General features: G+C 47.4%; 6 protein-coding genes and 1 non-coding gene across 7 annotated transcripts; 3 read left to right on the top strand and 4 right to left on the bottom strand.

Moving 5' to 3' along the window:
- The first annotated feature begins 347 nt into the window (after positions 1–347).
- Positions 348–419, top strand: EYB26_008250. Its single transcript has one exon. It is a non-coding gene; the product is annotated as a tRNA-Arg (tRNA).
- Positions 420–1,690: 1,271 nt separating this feature from the next.
- Positions 1,691–4,078, top strand: EYB26_008249 (uncharacterized protein; the record flags this gene model as incomplete). Its single annotated transcript, XM_054267505.1, has 8 exons — positions 1,691–1,718; positions 1,786–1,803; positions 1,880–2,013; positions 2,086–2,184; positions 2,239–2,392; positions 2,462–2,730; positions 2,787–3,356; positions 3,407–4,078. 8 exons carry the CDS (start codon positions 1,691–1,693, stop codon positions 4,076–4,078), a joined length of 1,944 nt encoding a protein of 647 aa, XP_054123480.1.
- Positions 4,079–4,181: 103 nt separating this feature from the next.
- EYB26_008248 (uncharacterized protein) lies at positions 4,182–5,176 on the bottom strand (the record flags this gene model as incomplete). The annotated part of the gene is made up of 2 exons (XM_054267504.1): positions 4,182–4,704; positions 4,785–5,176. 2 exons carry the CDS (start codon positions 5,174–5,176, stop codon positions 4,182–4,184), a joined length of 915 nt encoding a protein of 304 aa, XP_054123479.1.
- A 424-nt stretch (positions 5,177–5,600) lies between these two features.
- On the bottom strand, positions 5,601–7,048 carry EYB26_008247 (uncharacterized protein; the record flags this gene model as incomplete). The annotated part of the gene is made up of 7 exons (XM_054267503.1): positions 5,601–5,794; positions 5,855–6,313; positions 6,365–6,565; positions 6,621–6,636; positions 6,695–6,763; positions 6,869–6,938; positions 7,014–7,048. The coding sequence occupies 7 exons, from the start codon at positions 7,046–7,048 to the stop codon at positions 5,601–5,603; spliced, it is 1,044 nt and encodes a 347-aa protein (XP_054123478.1).
- Positions 7,049–9,564: 2,516 nt separating this feature from the next.
- Positions 9,565–10,897, top strand: EYB26_008246 (uncharacterized protein; the record flags this gene model as incomplete). Its single annotated transcript, XM_054267502.1, has 2 exons — positions 9,565–9,582; positions 9,635–10,897. 2 exons carry the CDS (start codon positions 9,565–9,567, stop codon positions 10,895–10,897), a joined length of 1,281 nt encoding a protein of 426 aa, XP_054123477.1.
- A 341-nt stretch (positions 10,898–11,238) lies between these two features.
- Positions 11,239–15,085, bottom strand: EYB26_008245 (uncharacterized protein; the record flags this gene model as incomplete). The annotated part of the gene is made up of 3 exons (XM_054267501.1): positions 11,239–12,203; positions 12,258–14,411; positions 14,470–15,085. The coding sequence occupies 3 exons, from the start codon at positions 15,083–15,085 to the stop codon at positions 11,239–11,241; spliced, it is 3,735 nt and encodes a 1,244-aa protein (XP_054123476.1).
- Positions 15,086–16,158: 1,073 nt separating this feature from the next.
- EYB26_008244 (uncharacterized protein) lies at positions 16,159–17,215 on the bottom strand (the record flags this gene model as incomplete). The annotated part of the gene is made up of 4 exons (XM_054267500.1): positions 16,159–16,299; positions 16,353–16,579; positions 16,641–16,797; positions 17,129–17,215. The coding sequence occupies 4 exons, from the start codon at positions 17,213–17,215 to the stop codon at positions 16,159–16,161; spliced, it is 612 nt and encodes a 203-aa protein (XP_054123475.1).
- Between the last annotated feature and the right edge of the window lie 666 nt (positions 17,216–17,881).

Here is a 17,881-nt window from a genome sequence, read left to right as displayed (position 1 = left end):
AGTACAGACTGTTGCTGAATGCCCCCGCCAGCGTTGATTGGCCGCGACACTACGTATTCGCTGCTGGCATTGCATCTGTGACTCCACGCTTTTTGCTGTCCGGCCTCGGCCGCAGCGAATCGATGGCCGTGAATGCAACTTGAGTCTGATACTGTATAACCTACCAATTTGAGATGGGCAAGAAGTTGGAGAAGGTGTACAGTAGTAGGTGAATGTTTTTACTCCTTTTACATAATACGTGGTATCAAGTAACTAACTACTCTGTATGTTCTCTAATTTGGCTGTTGAAGTAGTGCACACTGAATGAATTGAATATATTTCTAAGGCGGCGACAAACGCCAGCTGATGGCTGGGTGGCGCAATGGTAGCGCGTCACTTTCCGGTGGTGAAGGTTGCGTGTTCGAGTCACGCCTCGGTCGTCCTAATACTTTTTTTATTGCTCCTAGGTCTTTCCCGCTCCCAGTAGCGGGAAGATAATGACACAATTCTTCAACCTCCTATATAACTAACTATAATCTGGACCCATTGGCCCTGGTGTGCTAGTCAGTTTTTACTGGTGATCTTCTCAAAAGTTGCCTCGCGTTCACTGCCGGGTTGGGCTGGTCTTAGGTCACGCACGTGACAGGCAGCCAGGATCATGCGGATGCTGACTAATAAGTGCGAAAAAGTTGCTTGAGTTTCTTTAGTTCTACAAGAGTAGGGAGATGCTCTATCAGGTAATGATAAATTTCGAAAAGTGTTTCAATCATCCCAATAATGGCTACGTAGCGCAATGGTAGCGCGTTGGTTTTCGGTTATTTAATGAAGTTCATCTTCTTAAAGCCATCACCAAAGGTTGTGGATTCGAGTCCCACCGTGGTCGTTGTTTCTTTTTTTGGTTCATCGTGGATTTTTTTTTTTTTTCATCTTTGCAGCAGTAATCATTCCATTGACGGTTCTGCATGCTTATCGACGATAGTCGGACCCAGATGTAACTGAGCGAGGATCAGGGAGAACGTATGGCATTCAAAAGTAACAAGACTTAAGCCAAAGGGAAGAAAGGAGCAATCCTGACGATGTATGCCTATAAAATCCGTATAATCCAAAAAAAGACTATACCAAAACCATTAACAAACAAATTGGTGAGGCTATTCTCAAGATGCGAAACTCATAGAAGAAAGATGTCTTGAGACTTCCTTGGTTTCAATCTCACCATCTTTGACGATAGCATAACCAATTAAACTATCAGCAGCGTACTCAATAACGATACAGAGAGATCCAGCTCCCGGCTATAGTATCTGCCATGGTGAGAGCATGTATCAGGGATATCTCGAAGTTGATCTTGGGAACGATATGGCCTTGGATCCGTCATTTCTGCAGGTGTATGGTGATCATTATGATGCTACTTTTGGGGAAATATTGGACGACTTCGTTACTAAGGAGTCGTGGGATGACCATACAGATGTTAGACCCTCCCTAGATAGATATCATACTAAACTAAGCAGCATATTTCTGAAATGCGTATAAAGGCGTTTTCAATGTATAGGGGAGCAGAAGAAAATATCTCTTGGCAGCCGAAAGGGCAGGCCTCAGGGTTTCCCTCTTTCCCTTCCGTTCCTTTAGCAACCTCAAAATCTCTCTCTCTCTGTGGAATAAATTCTGTCCATCTCACACCTCAACATGTCATCCATCGAATAATTTACTTGAAAGCATGTCGACTTTCAACGGGATCGTCACAGGTAAGATAACCCTAGGCGCAAAGTTCCAGTGCCGAATATATATTGTTCTAGACTAACCATCGCTCAGAATTTCCGTTTGTCAGGAGTATGTCGTTTCGCACAACATAGATATTCAATGACAATAGTTAAACCATAGCATCGAACCTGACCCGTTGTAACAGTTGACTATTTTCGCAAGGTGCCAGACAAACCACCCCCATTGGTTTGCTTCCTCAGCCATGTGCACAGCGACCACTTGCAGGGACTGGAGTCGTTCAGGTCTCCATTTATATATTGCTCGGCTGTGACTAGAGAGGTAGAGTGGTTTTATATGGATCTACTTTGCCTGGAGATGAGTGTCTGATGAGAGTATTTTTTCATTGTCTAGCTCCTTCTGCGCTTGGAAAAATTCCCTCATCGCATGAACTTTTCCAAGGGTATACTCGAAGCCAGAAAGCAGCATTATGGACATCTTGCGAAGATCCTGGTATGGCGATATTATTTGAAGACGCATGGAACATCAGCTAACTCGGAAAATTAGAGACCGATACCCCTCAATACTCCAACTGAAATTGAGCTCACCCCATTACAGCGCGTTCGCGTGACTCTCCTGGATGCTAATCACTGCGCAGGCGCAGTGATGTTATTGATCGAAGGCCAAGGAAAGGCGATACTTTATACTGGAGACATTCGAGGTATTTCCCACGTGCCTTTTTGTTCCATGAGCTGAATGTTTAATTAACAATTACTGACATGTAATCAAGCGGAGTCCTGGTGGGTTAATTCATTGATTCGACACCCTGCTCTCGTGCCTTATGCATGTGGGTTGAAAACTCTGGACAACATTTATCTAGACACAACTTTTGCTGTAAAGTCAAATATATACAGACACTTCCCGTCAAAAGCAGAAGGGATCAAAGAGCTTCTAGAGAAGGTAGGGAGATATCCCAAAGACACAGTCCTCTATCTCAGAGCATGGACTTTTGGTTATGAAGAAGTCTGGCAAGCTTTGTCTGCCTTCCTAGAATCCAAGGTAGGATAAAATTCCTCGGATCTTTTGGTTACAGACGAACTAATATATATATGAAGGTACATGTCGATCGATACCAATACGGTCTATACATGTCTCTCGCATCTCGTGGCAACGGCACACCAGGTTTCGACACGGCCACTTTTCTCTGCGGATTTCAGTTAGGGAATGAGTTTGTTCCAGGCTGTCTGACTTCCGATAACTCTGTACGGATACATAGCTGTGAGCCTGGGGCCTTTTGCCAGACAATGAAATCAAAGAAATCAGTCTACATCACGCCAATTGTCACCCGTGATAGAACTGGGATCGAAGTACCAGAGCTCGGGGCCGGTGGAGGAAAAGGGGATTTGTATCAGATTCATGAACTAGAGTTGCCTGATGAACTCACACTACGGAAACTCGAGGTACTATTATCAGAGCATATCACGGATGAGTCGGTACTATCGCAGACAAAGGACTTGCTGAAGCTGGCTTTTACGTCAAAGGAGAGATCACTTTCGCTGGACGAATATGGACTTGCTGATGACGCTGATATCTCACTTAAAGAACTCGCATCAATGTTGAGCGGCACAAGAAGTTTGAGTGAATCTAAGTCATTCGAAGAAAATTACCCAGACACGGCAACCATTGTATGTTGAATCCTCGAACGTGATATTGCTGTGTATGCTAATGAGAACAGACATTCCCCTATTCTCGCCACTCATCCTATGCAGAACTCTGTGAGCTTGTTCAAGCCTTTAAGCCTAAAGATGTATTTCCTTGTACGGTCGATGAGAAGAACTGGAATGAATCCGTTTCCATGGAAGGATTATTCGGGCATCTGTGCTCGGGGAAGAGGTTCTCTTATGATCGACATATGCGGGGTGAGCGAGGAGCAGATATCCTAGAACCAGAAACCAAAAAGGCTCGTTATACTATAATGCATGAGGCCAGGCTCCAGTTGCAGGCAATGGGAGATACAGTTCAATTTGAGATTGGACCTATGCCACGAGATGCCGACGAGGTTCTCGGTGAAGATTCTCAAAGGTCCTACCAGACGACGAATGCCCATTCCACCAGCGATGAATATACTCGTGAAGACCGTGAAGATACGTCAACCGTGGGATCTATCACCTACACAAATGAGCAACAACAATCCGAAACTGGGGTTGCACCAGCAGAGGAAACTCAAAGTGAGAGCCAGCAAACCCTATCCGAACTGTTAGGCGACTCTCAAGAAACTGGCAGTGAGGCCTATCAAAACCGCGTTCGAGCATACCAAGCTGCATTGAATGGAACATTTAATGCGTGGAATGAGATTTCTCTTGTCTCTGCAGGCGATAATCATGCAGAAGAGGAGTTTGAACTATGACTTTACCACATGATTTGTGCTTCTATCAATCAGCATATGTCATCATATGCATCATTGAGATGTCTCCAATTTACCCTTCTAAATCAAGTCCACTAATTTATTTTTATGAGGCAAACTTATCATGTTTCCCCTTGACCCTCACATCCAACACCTCCTCGTAATAATTCCCTTCCCGCCTCGCCCTCTTCAGTCTCTTAACCTCATGATCCTCCAACCTTCTCCCCACAGTAGCCTCCAATTCCTTCCTTGATATCTTTTCTCTCGCTTTACTCTCCTTCGAAGCTTTAAGTTTAGGTTTGAAGCGCGCTTGCATCCTGATTCGAAGCGTAGACGAAAACGATATCGAGTTTGCATCGCCGCGAACTTCAATCTTTTTATTCCCATTCTCCTTTGAATCTTTATCGTCTTCGTCACCATCTTCGGAATTGATTAATCTTCGCGTCGTATTATTGGAGGTGGTGGAGGGTTTCTCGGTAATGGTGATAAAGGTATCCGACTCGCCGCCTCGAGTCTGCAATGCGAGCATGCCAGGTGTATCAGGTGGTTGGATCGCAATGAAAGATTCAAAGGGGGATATTGCCGCTGCCGTTGCGCTCAGAATGCCGTATTTATCGCAACTCAGATATCTACACCAAACCACCACATACAAGTCAGACTCAACCGGACTCAACTGATTGGGAGAGAGGGAAAGAAGGGAGAAACAAACCGCCCATGGTGGCCCTTGAAACTAAAACCTTCTGTGCCCGCTACCCTCGTTGCAACCCATACCTGTCGCACATCATGCGGCTCCGCGGTTCGCGGGTCATTATCAATCGTATTCTCGAGCTCGCTCGCGAACACGGCGCCATTCGCGTCGCAGGCTATACAGGTCGGTATGGGTGTGGACGGCAATACAATCACGACGGGACCGCTGATATCGCTGGGTACATCGGCGGAAACCCAGTTTTGGTCGTCTTCTGTTGTGGTGTTCTGTTCTTCGTGTTGTTCGTGTGCGATTAGGTCTGTAGGAGTACGTTTCGACTCGTTCGACTCGTCGTCTTGGCGGTGTTTTCGTTTTTTGGTCTTTTTGTCGCCTTTAAAGGATAGTGGTTTTACCATTTTGTTTTATTTCCCCTTTCTCCTCTTCTTCTCTTGTTGTTAACAATTCGTTAGTTCTGATATAGGTCTCGTGATTGTCGATTTGGTGAGAGTTAATGTTCAAGTTAGCTTTTTTAACGGGTCCGTGGATCCGTGATGCCAGACCCCCGGGATGGCCTAAAACCACCTAAGGCTAGCTCCCAATAACGCGATCATCGTGATGACTTAACTCGTCCAAGGTACTCACCACTTATAAACACCGACCACCCACGCAATTCTCTTCTTAACTTTTACTTGCACTCAATAACAAAATCATTCTTCTTCATTCATCATTATCGCTAATGTATGGTATTATCAACGCAGTATTCAAGCATGAGAACATTCAAAAATTTGACAAGATGTCTGATCCAAAGTGATCGACAGGAGGAATCCAAATGATTGACGACTAGTCAAAAGTGATAGCAGCCTTGATGGCGCTCTTGTTACGCATGGCCTCCAAGCACTCGGCCCACTGCTCGAGCTTGAAGGTCTTGTTGACAATGCCGCCAACCTTAACCTTGCCTCGGTCAAGATAGTCAATGGCAGCAGGGAACTTGTAGGTTTCGGAGAAGGATCCTAGAATAGTGATTTCGTCACCAACTATTAAAACATCAGAATCTGCTCATTATAATAGAACGGATACCGAAATGGAAAACTTACAGATCTTGCTAGGAGGCCAGCTGACGCGATCCTTGCTGGCATACACGCCGTACACGACGAGCTTACCGCCACGACGGACGTAGTTGATAGAGTCTTCGAGAATTTTGACGCTACCGGTGGCCTCGACAACAATGTCGAATCCGTAAGGGTTCTCGCTCTTTAGTTTCTCGAACTGCACTTCCGGGTTGGAACGCGAGAGAGAAATGTATTCGTCACCAGCACCAAGCTGCTTAGCCAACTCCATCTTCAAACCTTCGGGAGCAGCAACAACAACGTGGCAACCACCGTTCTGGCGCAACATCTGAGAGAGAACAAGACCGGTGGGACCGGCACCAAACATGAGAACAGAGGAGCCCATCTTGGGAGCAATCTTGTCCAGTCCGTGTGCGGCGCACGAAGCAGGCTCGAGGAGGGTGGCATCAACGTCGCTGAGGTTCTTGATCTTGAAGACACGGCCGGCTGAACATAATCAGTGGTGGTCGATAAGACGGTACAGATGGAGGTGCTCACCAGGATATGCGCAGTATTCGGCGAAACCGCCGTTCATGGTGACACCATGAGCTTCAAAGTGCTCGCAGAGCAATTCCTCACCACGGCGGCAATAGAAACATTCACCGCAGAGCTCTGAGTTGTCGGCAACGACACGGTCTCCGAGTTCGAAACCCTTGACCTTGGGTCCAACAGCAGCGACAACACCAACAGTTTCATGACCTACGAATGATTAATGGTGTTCCGACGAGTTATTTGGGATGTGATATTATCATACCAGGAACGAGAGGGAACTACCAAACAGGCGATGTCAGCGTACAGCCGTCAAGACAGTCGAGGGACTCCAAATACCTTGGCAAGAAATTCACCCTCGTGAATGTGCAAATCAGTTCCGCAAACACCACAAGCCTTGACTTTGATCTATCCAAGTCGTATCACAAGTCAGCAAAAATTTCTTCAATCCGTGCAACGACAATGGTTACAGATAACTCCGTTAGCAAGATCAGAAACTCCGGAGGCGCATACCAAGACATCATTGTCGCGAAGAGTGGGCACAGGAATCTCGACGATTTCGAATTCCTTTGGCTTCGAGTATCTGCATGCAGAAAAACGTGGTGTTTAGCACTGAGGGGCAACGATTGCATTCGAAACAAAGCACGTGTACACATACTGGAGAGCTTTCATGGTCTTGGGAACGGACGCCATTTTTGCGAGTGTGCAATGTCAATTTCTTCTGAAAGATTTTCTCTGTGAGTGTTGGAAGATGAGGGATATTTGAAGATGACGCGAGAATAAAATGTTGTCTGTTGAATGCAACGGTGTTAGCAGCGCAGAGCCAGTGATGTCAGTTTGTTTGGCAAGCAGGGCAGGGCAAGACCATCCCCGCTTTGGCTGCTAAGTGGGGGAGGAGTCCGTCTAGGCAAATGTCATGCAGCAACTCAATTCGATTCAATTGACTGACCTGAAATCACAAATATGGTGGAGATATTGGAAGGAGATCAAATGGGATTGAGAAGAGGGAGATGACAGGAAGAGGGCGACAAAGAGAAAGAGAAAGAGAAGTAGTGAAGCGTCTGCTCTCACTGTTTGACTGAACCTGGGGAAGGCGCCCGGTGGATACCAAACTTACAGTTCGTACGCCAACAAAACGCCAAAAAACGCCCCTACGTCACTTTAGCGGGCGCTATCTATCACTGCCTACAGTGCCTAGCCGTAATGTTATAGTTGACGGAAACTCTGTACATTATCGGAAATACGCATACCGTATGTTTTGAACATACAACATCCCACCATCTCGATTTCAAACCGAGCAAGCCATGCAGTCACACTTTCGGCCAACAGCGACTGTTGCGTCCGACTGGATAGTAGTCCAGGGTCTTTCTTTAATCTATCTGATAACCTCGCACAAACCATTCGCATACCGACTCTCGACCACGGTTTCCGGTGTCAGTTTTTGGTCAACAAAGAAAGGCTTGTACGAGGGAGAAAGAAAAAAAAAGATGATTGTACAGTAATGTAATCAGGGGCGCTCGGTGTGAATTTTGTGGTAGGTGATACTACCATTTTTATGTTTAACATGGTCAGGAGAAGAAGACTCGGATCAATTTGAGAGAGATTCCGGTCCCATGATCAACGATGTGTGCGAATCAATGCGTGAATACTGTAGGGAAAGAGAAGGCCGGTATTCAATATACGTAAATGTGCTCAGGCAAGGGATAAACCCGGATATTCTGTACAGTGTACACTGCGGCAGCCCCAACAATCTTTTAAAAATTTGATATGCTATTATATTATATAATATGTACAACCGTCCTCCTAGGGCTCAATGAACGCGTAACACGAGGACGCCCTTCTACTTGCTAAAGTAAGACCGCAGGCTACCTTACCATTCGAGGAAATATTCACAGAATCAAACCAGCCTTGCGGAACATCTCAAAAACTCTCCAGCCATCCCTCAACCGGATCTTGATCCCTTTCAAACCTAGTCATGCATTGTCTCCTTCAACCTGTCTAAGCTCAATTGACGGTCAATCGCCAACCAGTATCCCACACTGTCCAACTGTCAGCTACCGGATCCGACACCTTTGCTGACTACATTCGGGCGTCCTTGTCGGGCAAAAGCATCTCGATGCTTAGCGACATACTCCCCTGATGTCAAGGATGTTGCGCTGTTGTGAGATCTCGCCGACTTTCAATGGATTGTCCTGGGCTGTCGAAATCTCCGCTGGCCCTGTGCCCTTGAGGCCGCACCATGTCTTGGTTAAGCTCACGGTATACAAGATAGACGCCCGTTTTGGAATACATTCGTAAGACTTATCCTGGCCAGCCACTACGAAAAATGTCAGGCAAGGAGAAGTTAGGTAGTAGAGTGGCTGAGTGTTGTGTGGCTGAGGCTGTGACTTGGCTGCCACGTGATGACGCATGAAATTAAGGCATCAACGCTCGTCCTTCAATCAAAGATTTTGATTAAAGCTTATTCCAAATTAAGGACGTCTGTCTCATTTCCTTCCTTCGAAGGAGTGTGCCCTCGACTCATGCTTTCTTCTTAAGTTCTTCGAAATATCCCCCCATCACCAATCATTGTACCATCCTGGTAGCGTCCTGGTAGGCAGTTAATTAGCTTTTGTTCCTGAATTCTTTTCCCTCTCTCGCTCGACCCGATGTTATCGCCAATCAAGGCGATGCGGGGAACCACGCTCTGAGCCGATAAGCCATCCAACGCAGCCAAACCGCCTGTCGGTGGGCTGAGTGGCGGCGTTCAGCTAAACTAACCCTCTCGGTTGTTTCATCGCGCGCCCCGATCGCTCGGTTGTTCGCTGTCATTGGCCTGCCCCTGCCTAGATGTGCCTCTAGTGCCATCTACCAATAAATTATCTCTCCCGTGAGCGCATTAAACAGTCCATGTCCAGGCTGAATTTGTTCATTTTCCCCATCCAGATGCATACGGAGTCGCCCGCAGCAAAACGGATTGTTTCAGGAGCGAGGGGGTGAGGCTGACACTCAGCAGAGTCAGCAGAGTCAGCACTAGTTAGACGAAGGGATGTGTCAATCCATTCGCCGAGAGGACTCAGGTGAGGACCTCGAGGATGTGGTCGTAGCGAACAATAAAAGCCAGTCATGCCCAGCGGGTCTTCTCTTCCCCCTTCTTTCTTCTTTCTGGTAAGCAAGCGAGACTTCTTCCAACTTCCTCACACTCTTTTTTCGTTTTTGTTTCAGGCATCATGTCTGTCATTCTTTCTGTATGCAGATCCCCAAGTACCGTATTAGGAACATACACTAACTGTTTCATAGATCTTGGCTGCCGGCAGTCTACCAGCACTCATTTTGGGGGCTCCGGTTCCATTCCTTCTCTCTCGCAATGCTGCTGTAGCAGATCTTCAGTCATTACAAACTCGTTCCTCGTCCGCTTACACTCTCTTTGGTGGCGATGGAACGATCGCTGCTGGATGGCCATCCATCGATAACTGGGTCGCAACCTACGATGAGATGTTCAACGCGAACAAGGCGACCATGTCCAGTTCCTGCACCTATTTCGGCGCAGAGAATGATTCCGCGGACGAGATCAACGATATCTACAACGCTATTAAGTCCGTCTCCGCATCCAGCGGCGTTGACCCGCGTTTTATTCTCGCCATTCTCATGCAGGAGAGCAACGGTTGTGTACGAGTACATACCACAAACTATGGTGTCAACAATCCAGGTCTTATGCAATCCCATAACGGCAAAGGAACATGCAACTCTGGGACCCCCGTTACTCCATGCCCCGCTGACGAAATCACCCAAATGATCGAGGACGGCACTACGGGTACAGCCGATGGAGATGGTCTCAAGCAACTCCTCGACCAGGCTGTATCTAGATATGGTGCCAACGGTGCAACTGAGTACTACGTGGCAGCACGAATGTACAACTCGGGATCTGTTGCTCCTGGTGGCAACTTGGGTCAAGGTGGTGCCACTGCATGTTATTCCTCGGATATTGCCAACCGTCTTTTGGGATGGTCGGGTACAACCCCATGTAAACAGACTGACGTCGAAGCTCTCACCCACACTGTTGGCACATTCCTATCTGGAAACGATGGCAGTGCTCCCAGTGCTCCATCCATAACCACCACCAATCCAGTTGCTCCCAACCTGGGCCCTGCCACTAATCCAGTTGATCCCAGCCTCGGCCCTGCCACTGATCCAGTTGCCCCCAGCACCGGCCCTGCCACTGCTAATCCAGTCCCTGCAAACCTCATTGCACCAAGCACCACACTTATAGATACAGCACCAGTGGCTCCACCTCCCGCCACCACCACTACTATTCCTCTTGCATCAGCAATTGACGTTGCTGCATCTGCTCCTTCTTCCCATACTACCACTCCGGTCGGTCCTGTGTACCCCGGCGCCGTATCAACTTGCCAGAAATGGACTGTCGTTGTCTCCGGCGATTACTGCCTCGAAGTCGAGGAACACGCCGGCGTCTCTGCATCTCAGTTCATGGACTGGAATCCAGGTCTGGATGCAGCTTGCTCGAATCTATGGCTGGGCTACAACTACTGTATCCAGGCTTAGGACATTCAACTCTCTTTCTTTTTCGGTGTACATATTATACACACAAATAACAGACACTCTTTCGAGCATGCATTCGTATTGATTTTCGTTCTGCTTATGGCGTTTGTCTATGAACCCTTTTGTCATTCGGCGCTCAATTTCTTCCAGAAATGGCTAGCTATACCACCAATTGATGCCTCTTGCGTTCATTATGATTTGTTTCAATTCACGCCTTCGTAGTTCTGAATATTAAATAAACTCTGGACAGCTGCAAGTATATCTTTCTTTCATACATTATATCTCTAGATTTGTATGTAAAATGTCCACTATCAACAAGATACACGCCACGAATAGGGAGACAATCACTTCAACCCAAACCCCTCACTATTACAAATCGCATCCCAAAGCATCCGTTCCAACTTCTGTCTGGACGCATACCGAAACAAACCTAGCTTATTGAAACAGGTATGCGCAATCGGATATCGCGATGAATCCTCGCCCAGACACGAGATTCGGATACTCAGACTCGCGGCTCCAGTGGCGGGGATACGGTCACTGCCTGTAACGAAGGAAAGTAGTTTTCGCTGGTTTGTGGGCGTGGATCGGGCGAGGAAGTCCCAGAACCAGCATATTGTTGGTTCTGAGGTGGGTTCTGCTTCTGTGTTTGCGTCTTTGTTGTTCTTGTCGTTGGGTTTGGGTTGCGATGTCGGCCAGTTTTCGTATGTGGCTACTGCGCGGAGGGTAGGTACGTCAAGAGGTTCGTCTGAACCGCGGACCATCAATTCAATTTCTTCTGGCCGGAATAATGCGAGAGCATTCCCGCCACAGACTGTGTAGAATCCTCTTTTGAAAGGTTCAAACTGTCTTTGAACTGATATATCGAGTATATATTGAACATAGAGACTGACAAATTCGTGGCGGTTCGTATTTGTGACGGGCTTATTCTCTCCATTCGGACAGAGTGGTACGTTGACAACCTGGCCGTACCTGTCAACCTGTGCGACAAAGTCATAACAGAAAGTCTCCTGGACATCACCGTCAAACTCCAATAGTGCACGTAGGCCCTTTGCAAGGGCGGGTCGGTACTCAGCCAGATCATCCAATGACGACGTATGCGGTTGTCTCTGCGCAGCTGCCGGGATACTTGTAGATGGTGCTGCGGCGAGGAGCTTCTTGAAAGCAAAGGGTGGCAGTGCGATATCGAGAATGGTAGAATTGTATATTGCGAGACCCAAGAGGACTCCGACCAAAAAGAATTGCTCTGAGGATTCAAAGCAATAAGGGTTGAAGTAGCAAAACTGCGAGTCATCATCATAGGTGAAAAGTCCTAGCCATCACCGTTAGAAGCTTGTCCTCAATACCTTCCAAGTCTTGTACATACCATGATTAGGGTCAAAGACCTCCCTGACAAGCAGCAGAAACCACTCCTTCCGAAGGCCTCCTGCATCCACTCCTTCCTCACCAATAAACTCAATGCGCAGGCTTTTCTTGATATCTTCCGACCCCGCTCCTACTACTTCGCTGACTCCCCTCAGGCTATCCTCAACAAGACAGTCTCGACGAACCCTCAGGTTCAGATATTGACTCACATCCTTATGATTCAGGATGCTGTCCAAAAAGGCTTGCCGGGCCTTGATATTCATTTGACGACGGGCATCGTGCTCTAGAATCCGGCTCTTTGCAGCAATGCTCAAGAAGAAAGGGTATTGACAAAACGAGAATCTGGCGGTCCGCGACTCCCATGCTTCAAAATCCGAGACAAGATCTGAAAAATCCAACAACGTGTTATAGAATGTATTCAAAGGTATCAAGGTCGAACCGCTTCTTTTATTTTGAGAGATGAGAGGCGTCGTGGAATTATTGTAATCTTGCGGGAGAAGAACATCGCGTTTATGTATTGAACTGGAGACATGATTGTTTGCGGCAAATAGTAAAGCCATTACCCGGGCAGCAGCTCGAATTTGCCAATCTTCTGTATTGTATATCACCCGTCGACGATTGTTATCCTCGTTCGGTTGATTTGAAGAACGCGATTCATGAAGTACCGCATGCAGATGAGCAGGTGAGCTCTCAATTCCACCTGGAATATTCGGAACCAGTCCATTGATAGCCTGTCCTGAATCGCTACTGTGACGGCCATGCTGTCTGCTCAGCCGATACGTAACAAATCGACCGACAAGATCAACTAATGTCTCAAACTGGCCTTTGGAGAAGCGTGAAAACCATCCAACAAGATAGTGATGGCAGTCATTTGGTAGATTCCCAAGAAGACCGAGAATCCTTTTGATAATCCCGGAATGATGACCAAGGCTACCGGATTGCAACCTACTCGAGGAAGATGTCGATGTCTTTCGGTCACCCGACCCATATCGCCTGCTGAAGTTGGGAAACGATTTTTGACCGTCTGCAATAGCGTCCGGCGAAAGCAGGTTTGATACCGTTGGCGCGATATTACTTGTGTAAACGAGCTGAGGGTTAGCAAGTAAGATGAGTAGGAATCTGACCGATTCAGGACGGCGTAGCGGACGTCGCGGACGCTTCAATAGATTCTCAGTGGCTTTCAACAGGGTCTTCTGAGCGTGTACTCGAGCCTCGGTAATTTCCTTATCAATTAAGCCCAGATCTATCGCCGCATCTAACTTGGTTTGGCCTTCCAGCCCAGGCTTTTGTTCCGCTAACCTGATTTTGTTCCACACTTCTCTCCAGTTTTCCCCGACATGCACGATCAGCTGATACCATTCAGCTACCTCCTCCCAATCGATCCTCGGCGACTTTGTCGTTACAACAGACTTTGGCCGGAGAGGCGACTTTTCTCGTTTTTCAGGACATACATTTTTAACATCTTGACGGCGCGGCCGGCCACCCATCCACCACGACGAATTCTCAGCCAAATCACCCAGAAGCAGCATCTTCGGGTCGATCTCCGGAAACATGACCGTCTCTGAGGTAGGAGACTTCGGGGATAGTACATTCTCCTGTTGTTGAGCAGGTACATTCTCATGGTGAATGGCCTGTTTCGGGGGTTCAAGCCCCGCATTTGACATGGATCGGAGAGCACTAGCAGTCATAAAAGAATTATTGAGGCAATCGCAGCCCGCGAATGATTTGATGATATACTCCTCTAAAGGTCTAAAAATGGACCGCCGGGTCTCAGAACGACTTCTGTAATCTGCAGGTTCTGTGTTCACGTGCAATGGGGAGCGTTCTCTGCCTTGTGCAGAATGGCCTCTTCTTTGTGATATGGGTGGCGTATCCGAACTCGAGCGAACACGAGTGCGTCCATCGTTTCGTTCCATATCTCCTGATCCACGAGTAGGAGGTGAAAGGAACCTAGTATCAGCAATCACAGATGGAGCATTGGAGGGCACAGGTTGCCTTTCATCCGTCTTTGGTTCCTGTCGTCCATTGCTGATTTCGCGATGTCGCTGCTCCGGCTGTACAGATTTTGGATCTTGGTTGCCAGGTAAGCGGCTGTGAAGGAACCTAAGCAGGCAAGTCTCTGTGATCCGCCTTGTTTCCTCAATAGATATAGGGGCTATTAGATAGGTCAGAACATGTACGCAGTGCTTCAACCTAGATTCAAATTCACATACCAGGTGGAACCTCAGGTGCACCATCTTTAGGCGGCGGAGGAGGTGGCGGAGGCGGCGGCTGAGCATCATCTTTCACATCATCGTAACGATCCCTTATATTTGCAGCGGGGTGCGGCTCGAGATCATTAACCGTCAAACATATCGTGCACCTAAAGACTTGAACATTTCGCGGCCAACGACAAGTCGAATTGCATGCGATACACTTTCCCGTCACCATGTCATCGCTAGCATTCCGCGTCTGATCCAGTCCAACCGCAGCAGCACCATCATCTTCAAAATCAAAGTCCAAATCAAGACCAAAATCCCGTTTGGTCGGTTTCTTATCGAGCTTCCGAGGCGCATTAGGATTCATCAGTGAAGGGAACGGCTGACTAATAGAACGTGCATGCGATCGACGTCGATTTCGCGATGCCGATGTCGAAGTATTCGCCGTCGCCGCGGGGGCTCCTGTTGGTAAGAGAATGGGCACATTGTAGTCTATCGCGATGATTGCACTTCGATTTATGTCAATCGGGTTGCGATGAGTTGACGATGGCGGCGGCGGCGCGTGAACCGGATTGGAATTCGAGCTCGGCGACGACGTGCTCGGAAGGATTCGAGAGGGCCACGTCGGCATGTGGACGATGCATGTATTTTGCTGATAATGTAGATATATATCCCTTCTACTTCGACCTTCCCTCCTTCCTGTATAATGTCCGTTCGGTCGCTTCCTTCTCGATACCAGCTCGATTATATCATGCCAATGAGTCTTGGGTGAAATTGTATCGGCTTGGTCGAGGTTGAGTCAAGCTATGAAGTTGTGATGCGAGGGTTACGGCATGCAGATTAGAGAAGCAGATATAGTATCAGACCCAATAGTGAGGATGATGATAAATGGCACGTATCCAACTTTCCCGGGTCTTGACGAGAGATGCCAATAATGATATGTACGATTAATAATATGTACGATATTGATTGATGAGAGAATGTCCGGAGAACGTGATGCGTACGAAATGGGACGAATCGACCGAGCAGGGCGTCTAAGAATAAGATGCCGAGTTATGTTAATCAGGAGGGTCCGGCCCGGAATAAAACACAGTGAACAGCGAGCACATCGAAGTGAAACATTCAGTTTCCTTCTGTCAATAGGACGAACTAATGATGATGAGAAAGAAATCCTGATTTCAAGAATGTGTAGAAGTTGTAGGAGAGTGGGTTGGGTACCTGAGAGAGCAATAGCCGGACTTGTGACCAGTGGTGGGTCTTCCGCTATGTCAGAGTGAAGGTAAGACATGTTCATACGCTAAGTTAGAGGTAGAATTACGACTAGAATTACGTACTGTGTAGTACGACTACTAAGCTAAGTCTAAAGGATTGATAGCTGGCTAGCTTCAAATTTTAATTTACCTTCTGATCTCTCATGGTACTACTTGGGCTGAATGACTTAGAGGGCAGACGTGATATTATCAATTGACGTTTATTTATTTTCAGTCGTCACACTTTGAAATCAAGACACAAGACGACACCTGTCGTTAAAACCAATCATAACACGCTGGAAATCCTCAGTAATAGTAATAGAATGAATCATAATTGAAATGATAATGAATTTTTTTACTACGGTATCCCAGAAATATCCCAACACACAAGTGCAAGATAGCAACCAGGTACCATAGTTCCATCGTCCACCACCCAGTTTTAGGTGTCTCACGTCTAGCGGTAGCGCCAGTAGCTCTGGGTGTTGTGGCGCAACCAGGTCTTTCTTCGGCCAGCGTTGGTCTTGGTGTAGCCGTGACCCTTCTGGATACCACGGGACTTCTTGCCAGTGGCAGTAAGACCACGAGATTCGCGGTGCTATAAAATTTGTCAGACCCAGTTCAATGTGATTGTGTATCTCAGAAACTCACCTTGTGGACAGGCTTGACGATCCAGTTGATGCGGGGATCGCGGCGGATGGCCTTGTGCTGGGGGTCGACCAAGATGACCTCGTAGTATTTGTAGGTGGAGTCCTGGTTGATCCAGTAGGAGTTCAAGACACGCAGGTTGGCGGCATGACGGCCAACACGCTCCTCAGCGGTGGACTTGAGGGAGCGCTGGTACTTGAGCTGGTTGATACCCTGGTTGGTGGGCTTGCCTGTATTCAAACACAAATTAGCCATCTCCCAATTGCGGTTCCTTCTAGCGAGAAGTCATACCATAGGTGGCACCCTTGGGAGCAGGGCGCTTGCGGCCACCACGGCGAACACGGACACGGTAGATAACGTATCCCTGCTTGGCCTTGTATCCGAGACGACGAGCCTTGTCGGGGCGGGATGGGCGGGAAGCACGGTGGATCACATTAAGTTGACGGAGCTATATTGATGCACTCTCAGCAAAGTTCAACGAGTGTATAGCAAGACACAAGCAGCAAAAAAAGAGTGCTGCTCCATTTCGATGTGCCACACATCCACCTGGACCGGAGCGGAAATTTGTTTCTCGAAAGAGAAATTGGAAATCTTCAGACTGCCTAATACTCCATGAGAATCAATGGGGTATCGTCGGTTTGAATGTTTCGAAGAGTAGAATATTTTCACGGTATTCCCTAGACTTTTGTCTTCTTCGATCTCCATATCCCGGCAGGTTTCCGATAAAGCAATCTCGAATAGAAAAGCAGAAAAAACATTCAAGGGTCGTAGGATCTCACCTCCCAGCATCGGACACGCAACAAGAAGCGAAGGACATCGGACTGCTTCTTCTTCTGAAGCTCCTCGACGTATTTTAAGGCACCCATCTGTCACACCAATTGGATCAGTCGACAATTCAAGAATTAAATGGAATTGAAACCATAGGAGCTGAAAGATATAGCATACCTTGTCGTTTTGGGGTCGTCGATTGTCGGCGTGATTGTCGTTATTCGCAGGTCAAGAGACGGGGAGGAAAAGATTCAAGATCTTTCTCTTGGTGGACTGTGTGTGGGACGCTAACAATTTTAGGCGAGGGTGTGCGGTTGGGGAATGGAGCCAATCAGACGAGTCTAAAATGACAAGTGGTGGGCCACATCACGTGCCGCCAGAATGAACATCAGACTTGAATATGATTGGCTGTTGTGATCCATACAGCTTCGAGGAAGATACGAAACGAGAATCGGGATTCTTGACTCCTCGCCACTAAATCGAGTGTCTATGATAATATCAATTCGACACAACAACGCTCTTCCCCCTAAACTCATCCCTATTGATACATCTGGGTCATTTCCTCCAAATAACTGGCGATAGGGACAACTGCACTACATCGCCATAGCAACAATATAATCAATCATTCAGACCACTAGAGAAGACCAGTAATTTCATATGCATTTGCTTTGATTTAAGTGTACTTACAGTCATAAAGAGCCAGGTTACGCGTACTATGTAACCACTTCCATTTTGAGGTCCTCGCGAGATGAATTGAAAACAAC

This window comes from Talaromyces marneffei, chromosome 6, assembly GCF_009556855.1.
Source record: "Talaromyces marneffei chromosome 6, complete sequence".
In the NCBI taxonomy this organism is placed as follows: Eukaryota; Fungi; Ascomycota; class Eurotiomycetes; order Eurotiales; family Trichocomaceae; genus Talaromyces; species Talaromyces marneffei.
Note: the sequence above shows the minus strand (reverse complement) of the source record. Positions and strands in the feature narration are given on the sequence as shown.